Source organism: Chiloscyllium plagiosum, chromosome 32 (assembly GCF_004010195.1).
Source record: "Chiloscyllium plagiosum isolate BGI_BamShark_2017 chromosome 32, ASM401019v2, whole genome shotgun sequence".
Lineage (NCBI taxonomy): Eukaryota > Metazoa > Chordata > Chondrichthyes > Orectolobiformes > Hemiscylliidae > Chiloscyllium > Chiloscyllium plagiosum.
The window spans coordinates 44,452,171-44,466,564 of NC_057741.1; the positions used below are offsets into that span (position 1 = coordinate 44,452,171).

General features: G+C 41.9%; 1 protein-coding gene across 1 annotated transcript in view; it reads left to right on the forward strand.

Moving 5' to 3' along the window:
• Positions 1-1,519: 1,519 nt before the first annotated feature.
• Positions 1,520-14,394, forward strand: part of hacd3 (3-hydroxyacyl-CoA dehydratase 3) — a 37,386-nt gene continuing 24,511 nt past the window's right edge. Inside the window, exons 1-2 of the mRNA XM_043674597.1 lie at positions 1,520-1,767; positions 12,967-13,009. Coding sequence (XP_043530532.1) covers positions 1,606-1,767; positions 12,967-13,009 — 205 coding nt within the window. The 5' untranslated portion in view covers positions 1,520-1,605. The remainder of the gene's footprint in view (positions 1,768-12,966; positions 13,010-14,394) is intronic.

Below are 14,394 nucleotides of genomic sequence, written 5' to 3' on the forward strand. Positions count from 1 at the left end.
ATTTCTTTGAGGAGGTGACCAAGCATGTGGATGAGGGTAGAGCAGTGGATGTAGTGTACATGGATTTTAGTAAGGCATTTGATAAGGTTCCCCATGGTAGGCTTATCGGAAAGTCGGGGAGGCATGGGAGAGTGGGAAGTTTGGCCAGTTGGATAGAGAACTGGCTAACCGGTCGCAGACAGAGTGGTGGTAGATGGTAAATATTCAGCCTGGAGCCCAGTTACAAGTGGAGTTCCGCAGGGATCAGTTCTGGGTCCTCTGCTGTTTGTAATTTTTATTAATGACTTGGAAGAGGGAGTCGAAGGGTGGGTCAGTAAATTTGCAGACGATACGAAGATTGGTGGGGTTGTGGATAGTGAAGATGGCTGATGTCGGCTGCAAAGGGACTTAGATATGATGCAGAGCCGGGCTGAGGAGTGGCAGATGGAGTTCAACCCTGTCAAGTGTGAGGTTGTGCATTTTGGAAGGACAAATAACTATGCGGAATACAGGGTTAACGGTAGGGTTCTTAGTAAGGTGAAGGAGCAGGGGGATCTTGGGGTCTATGTTCATAGATCTTTGAAAGTTGCCACTCAGGTGGATAAAGCTTGTAAGAAGGCCTATGGTGTATTAGTGTTCATTAGCAGAGGGATTGAATTCAAGAGTCATGAGGTGATGTTGCAGCTGTACAGGACCTTGGTAAGGCCAAATTTGGAGTATTGTGTGCAGGAAGCTTTGGAGAGGGTGCAGAGGAGATTTACAGGATGTTGCCTGGAATGGAGAATAGGTCATATGAGGATAGGTTGAGAGTGCTTGGCCTTTTCTCATTGGAATGGAGAAGGAAGAGGGGTGACTTGATAGAGGTTTAGATGATCAGGGGAATAGAGTAGACAGTCAGAGACTTTTTCCCCGGCTACAACAGAGTGTTACAAGGGGACATAAATTTAAGGTGAAGGGTGGAAGGTATAGGGGAGATGTCAGGGGTGGGTTCTTTACCCAGAGAGTGGTGGGGGCATGGAATGCGCTGCCTGTGGGAGTGGCAGAGTCAGAATCTTTGGTGACCTTTAAGCGGCAATTGGATAGGTACATGGATAGGTGCTTAAGCTAGGACAAATGTTCAGCACAACATCGTGGGCCGAAGGGCCTGTACTGTGCTGTATTGTTCTATGTTCTAAGGCTTACTTCGATAGCAGAGTTAACACCCACACAGTCAGTCGCCTGAGGCGGGAATTGAACCCAGGTCTCTGGCGCTGTGAGGCAGCAGTGCTAACCACTGTGCCACCGTGCCGCCCACCAAGATGATCTTCCATAACCCACTGGGTTAAACAAGTTTACTTTTCTCCATATAAACTTATTTGAAGTCATCAATGGCAAAAGAAGGATGATTTTGTTTAATTTCTTCCCGCTGTTGTGCGGAGTGGCGGGAGTGTCTGGAAAATCCACGAGGGTGAGCTCCCCGTCCGGGGACAGCAGCGCCATGCGCGTAACCTGGCCCGCGTTCCCGGCGCGGCGGCACGCACGTCCCCGGCACGGCACGGGTTGCGCGCACGGCCGCCGTGCAGATTGTTCCAGCAAAAAGAGGCAGCGCGATCCTGAACCGGAGGCCGGCGGCACCGAGCTCTGGGGATGGAGGGGCAGCAGCATCATCCGCCGGGCCTGGGTCTAGGCCCCGGCCCCGGCCCCGGCCCGAGCCCGAGCCCGACCCCGACCCTGACCCTGACCCCTCATGTTTACTGGGCACAGAGACACCAGGAGCTGTATCTGAGGGTGGACCTGAGCGGAGTCCAGGTGGGAGTGAGGGCAATGGGAATGAAGAGAATGGGGATTGGGGAGATCGGAATAAAGGATTGAGCATGAAGAGATTGGGGAATGGTTTATTGGACATGGGATTTGGGATTGGGATTGGGATTGGGATTCAGATTCAGATTCAGATTCAGATTCAGTTTGTGGCTGGGGGAATGTGAATGGGGCTAGGGCATTGGAAATTATGAAATGGGGAAAATGGGAATGAAGTTGATGTGATTAGAATGGGGCTGTGATATTGGGAATAGGGAATTGGAATGATGGAACTCAGATTGAACATGGGAATTGTGATGATTTGGGAATAAAAAAATCTAGGAGTGTAAACTATATAAGGCTACAGGTGATTAGAGCATGTGAATCTGACGTGAATTTCTGGGAATTGGGATGTGAGTAGTTTAGATGGTTGCATAGGGACTAATGGAATGGGTTAGGGTGAGAGCTGGTGAATTAGACTGAGGGGTGGGTTAAGGGTCAGTGCTCTGACAAACAGTGAGGTGAGATAGCCTGTATGACGAGTAAAATCAGGAGATAATTTTCCTTATTTTGTCAGATGGATTTACTTTGAAGTTGGACCTGTAATTCTTAAAACTTAATCAATGGTGTGAGATGCACAGAGTAAGATAACTTCCCAAATTGGCAACAGACTTGTAATTTCTATAATGGTGCAGAAGTGGGTAATGGTTATAATACTGGATTTGTTGATGACACCAAGTAATGTGACAGATGATAAATCTAAGGAAGGTTGGCATTAAATGGGATTTGGACCAGTTTGATTGATGAGGTCAAGAGTAGGAGATTAATTTTAATCTAAGGTTAATATAATGTACTTTGGAATATGAAATATTGGATATAGAATAGAGTCATGTAAATCTGTTCGTGACCATGGGAATATAGGAAGTGATGCTATTGAATAGCTGTTTCCAGCAAACAATTAATATGAAAGCAGTATAGTCAAGATTATTCAGACTGAACTGTATTACAAAAATATCTGGTCAGCATGGACAGGTTGGACCGAAGGGTCTGTTTCCATGCTGTACATCTCTGTGACTAAATCCAAACTGTGCTCTGATGCCCATATTTATCTCTGTATGGTTGTATCTAATTTAAGACCTTGTACGGATCTAAGGGTTAGAATATGTATAATAGCAAGAAATGATCTTCGATCCGAAGATGTCGAATCCAGATAGAATATAGAACATAGAATGTTACAGTGCAGTACAGGTCCTTTGGCCCTCGATGTTGCGACGACCTGTGAAAATAATCTGATGCCCATCTAACCAACACTGTTCCGTTATTATCCATATGTACGTCCAAAGCCCATTTAAATGCCGTTAACATTAGCGAATCTACTACTGTTGCAGGGAGGTTGTTCCACGCCCCTACTGCTCTGAGTGAAGAAACTACCCCTAAAATCTATCCTAACTGTATGTCCCCTCGTGTTAGCCTTCACTGTCTGAGGAAAAAGGCACATTATCTAACTCTCTGATTATCTTCTACATTTCGAGTAAGTCACCTGTCACCTTCTTCTTTCCAAAGAAAACAGCCTCAGTTCCCTCAGCCTTTCCTTGTAAGACCTTCCCTCCATACCATGCAACATCCTAGTAAATCTCTTCTGAACCCTTTCCAAAGCTTTCACGTCCTTCCTATAATGCAGTGACCAGAACTGTACGCAATACTCCAAGTGCGGCCATACCAGAGTTTTGTACAGCTGCAACATGACCTCAATCCCTCTACGAATAAAAGCTAACACAACGTATGCCTTCTTAACAACTCTATCAATAGATGACAACTTTCAGGGATCTATGTACATTGACACAGAGATCTCTCTGTTCATCTAAATTACCAAGAATCTTACCATTAGCCCAGTACTCTTTCCAAAGTGAATCACCTCACACTTTTCTGCATTAAACTCTATTTTGCCACCTCTCATCCCAGCTTTGCAGCTTATCTATGTCCCTCTGTAACCCACGACATCCTTCGGGACTATTCACAACTCTACCAATCTTGCTGTCATCTGCAAATTTCCTAAACCATCCTTCTACAACCTCATCCAGATCATTTGTAAAATGACAGACAGCAGAGTCCCCAAAATAGGTCCTTTTGGTACACTGCTAGTAACTGCACTTCAGGATGAAAATTTCCCATCAACCACCACCCTCTGTCTTTTTTCAGCTAGCCAATTTCTGATCCAAACGGCTAAATCACCCTCAATTCCATGCCTCCAAATTTTGTGTAATAGCTTACCCTGGGGAATCTTATAAAAAGCCTTGCTGAAATCCATATACACCATAGCAGCCACTTTATCCTCACCTACCTGTTTGGTCACCTTCTCAAAGTACTCAATAAGGTTAGTGAGGCACGACCTACCCTTCACAAAACCGTGTTGACTATCCCTAAGCAACTTCTTCCTTTTTCTAGATGATTATAAATCCTTTCTCTTCTAACCTTTTGTGTTGAGAATATGCTGGTAAAGCACAGCAGGTCAGGCAGCATCCGAGGAGCAGAAGAATCAAAGTTTCGGGCATAAGCCCTTCATCAGGAATCGTTGATGCCTGAAGCGTCGATTCTCCAGCTTCTCAGATGCTGCTTGACTTGCTGTGCTTTTCCAGCACCACACTCTTGACTCCGATCTCCAGCATCTGCAGTCCTCACTTCTAACGTTTCCAACATTTTACCCACAACTGAAGTAAGGCTCACTGGTCTATAATCACTAGGGTTGTCTTTATTTCTCTTGATCTCAGAGTAAAAGAACCCATAGGAAACAGTGACTATAACATGGTAAATTTAGCATGCAGTCAGAGAGTGAGAAATTTGGGTCAGAAACAAATGTGCTAAACTTAAATGAGGGCAATTACAAAGACAGAGTTATCTGGAGCGTACTGTTGTTTGGGGGTGTGGTAGGGAGGTGCAGCCATGGAGAAATTTAATTGCAAAGATGAAGTTTTAAAATGGGTTAGGAAGTATGCGGTGATGGATAAATGAGATCGTTGTAAGATTGATTGTAAGTAATTGAGTTCTGGTTGAGCTGGAATTCACGGATAGTTGGGGGCCAGGCAGAGTTGAGTTGAGTCTGTAGATGAGAGCTGTATGAAATGTTTATAGCAGAGTTAGAGGTGGACCCAGGGAGTGGATGGTTTTTAAGATACTGATGATGAAATTGATAATTCTAGTTCACAATAATCTTTCTTTTAACTCCAAGTCTGTTTTAATGGTTGTTGACCATTGTTTCAATGTCAGTTTTGGCTCTGATGCAAAAGCTGTGGGATCAAGCCTTGCTCAATAGGTTCGCTCACAATTCAGCCAGTCACAGTGCTGATGGATTGGGATTCTGTCAGAGGTGTCATCTGTCAGAAGAATGTAAATAATTCCATGAAGAAGAGTAAGATCAACCTTTGACCCTCAAATAACATCACAAAAACAAATTCTGTTAGCCATTTATTTTTGTGGGATTCATTTGTGGGATGTGGCATCGCTGGCTGGCCAGCATTTATTGCCTCAGAGAAGGTGGTGGTTAGCTGCCTTGAACCTCTGCAGTCCACCTGCTGTGAGTTAACTCTCAATGCCATTAGGAAGGGGATTGCAGGATTTGACCCAGCAACATGAAGGAATAATGATATATTTCCAAGTCAGGATGGTGAGTGGCATGGAGAGGAACTTGGAGGTGGTATTGTTCACCTGTCCTTTTAGGTGGAAGTGGCTGTGGATTTGGAAGGTACTGTGTGAGGATCTTTAGTGAATTTCTGCAGTCCATCTTGTAGATGGTACAAGATGCTACTGAGCATTGGTGGTGGAGGGAATGGGTGCTTGTGGATGTAGTGCCAGATATGTGGACTGCTTTGTCATGGCTGGTGTCAAGCTTCTTGAGTGTTGTTGGAGTTGCATTCATCCAGACATGTGAAGAGTATTCCATCATGCTTCTGACTTGTGCCTTGTGGACAAGCTTTGGGGAGTCAGGAGGTGAGTTACTAGCGACAAGATTCCTAGCCTCTGACCTGTGCTTGTAGCCTCATTATGTGGTGAGTCCAGTTGAGTTTCTGGTTAATGATAACCCCAGGATGCTGATCGTGGGGGATTCAGTGATTGTAACATCATTGAGTGTCAGGGGGGTGCTGGTTAAAATGTCTCTTATTGGAGATGGTATTTGTGTGGCAGGAATGTTACTTGCGACTTGTCAGCCCAAGATGTTGTTTAGATCTTGTTGCATTTGGACATGGACTGCTTCAGTATCTGAGGAGTTCTGAATGGTTCTGAACATTGTGCAATCATCAGTGAACATCCCACTTCTGACCTTATGAAGGAGGGAAGGTCATTGATGAAATAATTGAAGATGGTTGGACCTAGGATACTAATTTTAAGAACTCGTACAGAGATGTCTTGGAACTGAAATGACTGACCTCCAACAACCACAACTATCTTCCTATGTGTCCGGTTTGACTCCAACCACCAGGGTTTGCCCCGATACCCATTGATTCCAGTTTTGCTAGGACTCCTAGTTGCAACCCTTGGTTAAATGGAGCTCTGATGTCAAGGGCTGACACTCTCCCCTCCCCTCTGGAATTCAGCTCTTTTGTCCATGTTTGAACCAAGGCTCTAATTAAGTCAGGAGCAGAGTGGCCCTTGCAGCACCCAAACTGGTCATCACTGAGCAGGTTATTGCTGAGCAGGTACTGCTTGTTAGCACTATTAGTGAACTCTTCCATCACTTTACTGACAATCCATAGTAGACTGATGGGGTGGTGGTAACTGGCTGAATTGGATTTGTCCTGCTTTTTTGTGTACAGGACATAACCAGGGCAATTTTCCATATTGTTGGGTCAATACCAGTGTTGTAACTGTACTGGAAGAGCTTGGCTAGGAGAGCACAAGTCTTCAGTACTATTGCCAGAATGTAGGCAATGCAGTAATCAGTGTCTGTAACCATTTCCTGATGTCATGTAGAGTGAATCAAATTGGCTGAAGACTGGTATCTGTAATGGTGGGGATCACTGGAGGAGGCTGACATGAGTCAACCACTCGACACTTCTGGCTGAAAATTGCTGCGAAAGCCTTCAGCTTTATTTTTTACACTGATGTACTGGGATCTTCCATCATTGAGGAAGGGGATATTTGTGGAGCTGCCTCCTCCAGTGAGTTGTTTAATTGTCCACTACCATTCACAACTGTTGCAGGACTGCAGGAGCTTAGATCTGATCTATATTGGTTATGAGATTGCTTAGCTCTGTCTATCACTTACTGCTTATGATGTTTGCCATGCAAATAATCCTGTTTGGTGGCTTCAACAGGTTGACACCTTATCTTCAGGTGTACTTGGTGCTGCTCCCAGCATGACCTGCTGCACACTCCATTGAGCTAGGGTTGACCCCCTGGCTTGATGGTAATGGTTGAGTGAGGGATATGCTGGCATATGAGGTAACAGATTGTGCTGGAGTATAATTCTGCTGCTGTTGATAGCCCACAGAGCCTCATGGGAATACTCAGTATTACGCTGCTTGATCTGTTTGAAATCTGTCCCATTTAGCACAGTGGGAGTGCCACACAACACAACGAAGGTTTTCTCAGTGTGAAGGCGGGACTTTGTCTCCACAAGGATTGTGCATTGGTCACTCTCACTGATACTATCATGGAGAGATGTGTCTGCACCTAGCAGGTTGGTGCTGTTTGTGAGACTTTTCTATTTATTTTGGTTCCCTGCTTTAAAAGAAACGTACAGGCATGATGAGCCAAATGACCACATCATGTGGTTTCATGAAAGGTTGCTATACTTCAAATGTAATCACTATCTGTGAAACACTTAGAATGTCTTCATGTGACCAATCGATGCTAATGTGTATCTTTTTCTTGTACTTTAATAATCTGAATTGATTTGCATTTTAGCTCGAGTAGATTAATTCTTCAATATGTCAAGCTGCTGGCCTAAATTTACTGTTTTCACATAAATGTCAGATGAATGTAGAAGATTAGTTAGTGGAGTAGCCATGTCACTTTGTTAATTCCTGAATCCACATATTCTGCTTGTGCCCCATTTTCAGGGGAGCTGTTTGCTTCTCCAAATGTTCAGTGAATTGCTCAATGAGAATGGCGGATTGTAAAACAGAGTCTGATCTGCATAAACTTGAGTGGAACATAGTGATGACGTAGAACTATCTGGCTAAAAGATCTATGATGTGCCACAGTCTCTGTAAGGGCAACAGAACCCAATACTGGAACATCATGTTTCAGTGAAGGCACAGCAATTTCTATCCACATCCCTGCTTTTCTCTTTCAATCTGTTTCCAAAGTTAGAGCTTATCCAATCTGGCACCCTCAGCCAGTTGCCTTCTTTAACTTGACATTTCCAACTATTCCTAACAGCGTAAGTTTGATACAGTTCAGTAATTAGCAAAATAAAAATCAGTCCATCACAGACATGTCCTATATTTAGCTAATGAGAAGATTGACATCTGGTGATTTTAATAAGATGATTGAGGATTCACTTTAGTATCCAACGCTGATCACAAGACATCAGCTACTTGAGCCTTTGACATGAGCGACAAAGAATTTGAAAAGGGTAATTGTCTGTATATTAATATCTTGGACCAGTTGGATGAATGATCTTTTGTGGGACCTGCAGCTGAGGTTAGCTAACTGGTTGTTTTCAACTGTAAATGGATTTCAGATGAAGAGTCCACAGCAATTTTATTTCCCAACAATGAGAGAAGGTTCACAAGGGGATCCTCCAGACATTGTCTACATGATATCGTAATTTCAGTCATACTGTGCTGACGATGGCCATTCAGACTGTTGTACCTCTACCAGTTCTTTGGAAGAATTATCTATTTAATCCCACTTTCTTAGTCTTTGCCAATGACCTTGCAAATGCTTTCTTTTCAATCGCTTAGCTGGTTCCCTTTTGAAAATTGTTGAATTTGTTCCTGGCTGTGCATTCTATATTACAACAATTAATAAACTAATTGAATTAATATCACATTTCCTATCTTCTACTTGCTAATTGTTCTCATTGCACATCCTGCTGTACACATGTCCTCCCAAAGATAAGTATGAGTGATGGGATTGTCACTGCATGGATAGTATTATACAAAACTCTGCCTCAACCCAGTTGGTTCCTCTCTCAGTCGACTACAACTAGAATCACAACAGCAGCTGAATATTGGAACTTGGTCCCTGAAAGGAGAGAGAGAGAGAGAGAGAGACAACAAAGTAATGTTAACTTTAAAAATTGAGCATTTACTAGGACCTTTTGATTGTATTTTGTAAATTATTTTCAATTATTTACTTTGCAATGAAGGAACCCAGCGACTATGGCTCTTTAATACTTCAACCTAAAGCTCTACAAACAGAAGCAGAGTGCTCGTGTTTAATGCACCATTTTCTGCACCTCTTTAAACTTCTGGATCCTTTGCATTGACTTTCTGTCATCAAACTTATATCTAGTATTTTACACACAGACTTTGAGGAATTAATCCTTCAGCACCATCAAACCTCCTGGCCAAAAAACTGAAAATTCACCACAAAGTTAATATCAATATTGATATTCAAAGCACACATCAACCATTGTCAGGTCCTGTGTTACTCGCTGTTTAGCTTATTCAAAAAGAGAATGAGGTGTAATGAATGATTTCACTAGTGAAATTGGAGGCAAGGTTTTCCAGTTATGAAAATCCTACCCTGCCCAACCACACTTGCTGACAGTACAGGTATTATGTGCTTTCACATTTGGTTATCATAATCTCAGACCACATGTATAGGAGAGATAAAACATGCAAAAAATAATTTAATGTAGAACATAGAACAATACAGCACAGAACAGGCCCTTCGGCCCTCAATGTTGCGCCGACCTGTGGACTATTCTCAGCTCGTCCCCCTACGCTATCCCATCATCATCCATGTGCTTATTCAAGGATTGTTTAAATCTCCCTAATGTGGCTGAGCTAACTACATTGGTAGGTAGGGCATTCCATACCCTTACCACTGTCTGAGTAAAGAACCTGCCTCTGACATCTGTCTTAAATCTATCACCCCTCAATTTGTGGTTATGCCCCCTCATACAAGCTGATGTCATCATCCTAGGAAAAAGACTTTCACTGTCTACCCAATGTAATCCTCTGAAACCGAATATTAAGCAATGAGTTTCAGCTTTGGAAAATAGATGACCCAGACACCAACTGCATTCAAAATTCTGTTAATTTCTGTTTATACATATTGTAGATCACCACACATAATGATAAATTTGAGTGGTAACTAGGCACAGCTTTACTGCAAAAAAGTCATGTGAGTAACCCGATTTTAAATTAGTTGAAAATTATTTCAGAAGGCTATAGTGTATAAGACCACTTACTAGTTTGTTTGGTATGTTGTAGTTAGAAATTAAAAAACAATATCTAAAAGCTTTTAAAGCATGCCTATCTAACTCATTGTAACTAAAGACAAACTTAATACCAGAGTAAAATAAAATGAAGACCTATGTATGCTGAAGGTCTGAAACAAAAACAGAAATTGTTGGTGAAATTCAGCAAATCTGGCAGCATCCGTGGAGAGAAAAGAGTTAACATTTTGAGTCCAATGACCAGTATTGAAGATGATTAGACTTGAAACATTAATTGTGCTTTCTGTCCACAGACGGTGCCAGATCTAAGTTTCTCCAGTAAATTCTGTTTTTGTTACTTATTACCAAGAGTCTCCTTAAAACCCCGCTGGCCTGTACAGTTGTAGAAAATCCTCATGGTAATTAATTTGACCTGAGGGTCTGACTCTTGTGGGTCAGGCTGTTTTCTCTAAACTAATTCAAAGATTATGTAAGTCAATTTGTATCAGATGTAACTGACATTTGAAATTCCTCAATGTTTGCATTTGTCTGGCAGATTTTAGGATATTTTTGCTGTAAATATCAGCGGATCTAATTGAAATGCCAGGCCCTGTGTTTAAAAAATAAAATGAATGATAACAAATATGTATAATCATGGCTGGCAAAGCACCATTTGTAAGCTTCAGTACGTGGAGTAAGAATAGGAATATTCTGTACACGGAAAATTTGGTCAACGAGGAGAAACCAGATGTTTCCTTTTGGAAAAGGAAGAACAAGATTGAAATTAGATTAGATTCCCTACAGTGTGGAACAGGCCCTTTGGTCCAGACTGACCCTCCAAAGAGTAACCCACCCAGTCCCATTTCCCTCTGACTAATGCACCTAACACTACAGGCAATTTAGCATGGCCAGTTCACCTGCACATCCTTTGGACTGTGGAAGGAAACTGGAGCACCCGGAGGATACCCTCGCAGACACTGGGAGAATGTGCAAACTCCACACAGATAGTCACCCGAGGCTGGAATTGAACGTGGGACCCCCCTGCTGCTGTGAGGCAGCAGTGCTAACCACTGAGCCACCGTGCCACCCTTTTTTACACCGATACTTCTAATATAGAAGTTGTCTGTGCAAACTCCACACAGACAGTCACCCGAGGCTGGAATTGAACGTGGGACCCCCTGCTGCTGTGAGGCAGCAGTGCTAACCACTGAGCCACCGTGCCACCCTTTTTTACACCGATACTTCTAATATAGAAGTTGTCTCTTTCCCTCACTAAATGCAACCCTGTGTGACAATTAGATTAAGAAATATTAGCCAGGCCCCTCATTTAGATTGCTACAATAAAGGGAGTCGTATATCTTCAGATAAATTGAAAGTTTGATTTATCGGATTCTTAATCATTGTTTTTGTACCTAATATGTAACTGACTGGGTCCCCGACGTCTGGCTCAAATTTGTCACTGTGTTCTAATTTAAACAATTGATGTATGTTGAAAAGTGTGGCATTGGAAAAGCACAGCAGGTCAGGCAGCATCCAAGGAGCAGGAGAGTTGACGTTTTGGGCATAAGCTCTTCATCAGGAATGAATTGGTGTGTGGTCAACTGTCCTTTGTGATGCCAAAATGTGAATTCTGAGTGATGAATTAGCAGACTAAAATCACTGTGTTGTTCAAATAGTGAAAGGGGTGTTTCGGAGAACAGATTTGAGTCTCAACACTAACTTCTGTGACATGCAAAATAATTTTTGGCATAAGCCTTTGCCCTAGCTGTTTAACTTTAATTTCTTCTAAATTTATATGGATTCTGCTGATTTAAAGAGCAATCATGTCACCTATCATAATATCAAGACCAATGTATAATTATTTTATGTAAATAATTATTCAAGACTATAAGAAATAATATTTGAGAAAATTTTAATTTCCCGGAGACTTTGTTTTCGAGGTCATTTCAATCTCTTGTTGTCTTACATGTCCAGTGCCTTGCACCTCTTCTAACCTTCCAGAGATTAACAAGAATGCATGCACCCTATAAGGGCACTGATGAAACCTTAATTTAAAGTATTTGCTTGTTTTGTCCTGATTTTTACGCATTGCTTGTTATCCACTGATTTGATACCCGTGGGTCCATGTAGTCACAAAGTTGGTCCCAGACACCTTTTATATCCATTGTCTTTGGTAAACTGATTGCATGGTCCTATGTGATATCTGTGTTTTCATTATCTGCAGGAAGTCCATTTCCCATCTCCCCACCTCCCCCCCCCCGTTTGTTCTGTGTCAGACTACTCTCCTACGAACCTGACCTTGAGAATTTTTTAAAACACCTGTTGAATAATTGAATAGTAAGTTTATAATTGTGTTTTTGTTAAAGTAAGCAAAAGTGAGGACTGCAGATGCTGGAGATCAGAATCTAGATTAGAGTGGTGCTGGAAAAGCACAGCAAGTCAAGCAGCATCATGGAGCAGGAAGATCGATGTTTCGGGCAAAAGCCCTTCATCAGGAATGAAGGCAGGGAGCCTCTGGGTTGGAGAGATAAATGGGAAGGGGTTGGGGCTGGGGAGAAGGTAGCCAAGAGTACAATAGGTGGATGGAGGTGGGGGTGAAGGTGATAGGTCAGAGAGGAAAGTGGAGTGGATAGATAGGAAGGAGGATTGGCAGGTAGGACAGGCCATGAGATTGGTGCTGACCTGGAAGGTTGGAACTAGGGTAAGGTTGGGGAAGGGGAAATGAGAAAAATGGTGAAGTCCATTTCCCCTCCCCCAACCTTACCCCAGCACCACTCTAATCTAGACTTTTTGTTAAAGTGCTCTGGTAGAGAGTTCAGGCAACAATAAATATTTTAAAAATTCTGTCAGTTTAACTGGTGACTTGTCCTCTCTTTTAACAGAAACCTGATCTCAATGTCACTGAAAATACTCTTTCATTCAAAGGTAGGATTATCATGCTGATCCTTTTCTGTTGTGTAATTAGTCAAAACACAAATGCCTGGATTATAAATATGTTATAAGTTCTGAGGAGGGATCACTGGATCTGAAATGTTAATTCTGATTTCTCTTCACAGGTACTTTCAGACTTGCTGAGCCTTTCCAGCAATTTGTTTTTTTTTAAATAATAAATAAATGTTATTTTCCTAGCCAAGAAAAGGCACTTTTTTTTGTACGGTTCAAACTGTACTGGCCTTGAGCTGCTGATAGGACCTTGTTACAAACAAATTGTTCTGATTATGCCGACTATTTGTTTATACGTATATCTCTCTCCTTCCTCCCCCACCCCACCCAAATCCTCACATGTATCTGCATCCAATATAAGCTCTTATTTTGCACGCTAATCATTGCTGTAGCAACTTTTGAAATGCTGACTGGAAACCTAAGTACAGGTTTCCCTTTTATCCACTTTATCTGTTACCTTCTGTCCTTCAATTCATGAAATCTACTTTTATTTGAAATTACTTGCAGTTTGCGTCCCAAATTGCACTAAATTTTGCTTGTGAGGGATTTCCCTTCACAGGAGACAGGCTGAGGAACTAGGAAATACAAACCTAAGTCACAAGCTTTTAATGGACTGTTTTTGCCTTTTTCCCAATGACAGATGTTATGCCAACTAGCCTGTCGTTACATGAAATAAAAACGCACAATACTAGAGAAATGCTGCAGGTCTGGCAGCATCTGTTGGGAAAAAAAGTTAATGTTTTGCAATCGGATATATATTCGTCAGTATACAAAAAATTCAAAAGTTGCGGATGCTGGAAATCAGAAATAAAAACAGAAATTGCTGAAAACTTTCAGCAGGTCTGCCAGAGAGTCGACAATCTTTGTTGCTTTTCCTTTGTTATACTAGAAAGCAACCCAATTGATCCAGGGGACTTACTGATCATAAGCCTAATTAGCTTCAGAGTACATCTACTATAGTGATAGTTATTGTATTATTTTCCTCTTCCCCTTTTGCACCTTGATTAATTATTTAATATTTTTGTAATGTTGTTAGTGTCTTTTACTGTGTAGATTGATGCAAAGTATTTATTCATCTTCTCTGCTATTTTCTGATTCCCCATTAATATTTCCCCATCCTCATTACATAAGGGGCCTTTATGCATTTCAGCAATTCTCTCTTTATATATTCAGAGAAGCTCTTGCTGTCTATTTTGATATTATTTGCTAGTTTACTCTCAATAGCTTATTGAGTTTATTATTTTTGGTCCTCTTTTATAAGTATCCAAAGCTTTTCCAATCCTCTGGTTTACCACTAATCTTTGCCATATTGTATGTTTTTCTTTCAATTTGATGCTTTCTTAACTTCCTTGGTAACCAAGGTTGTT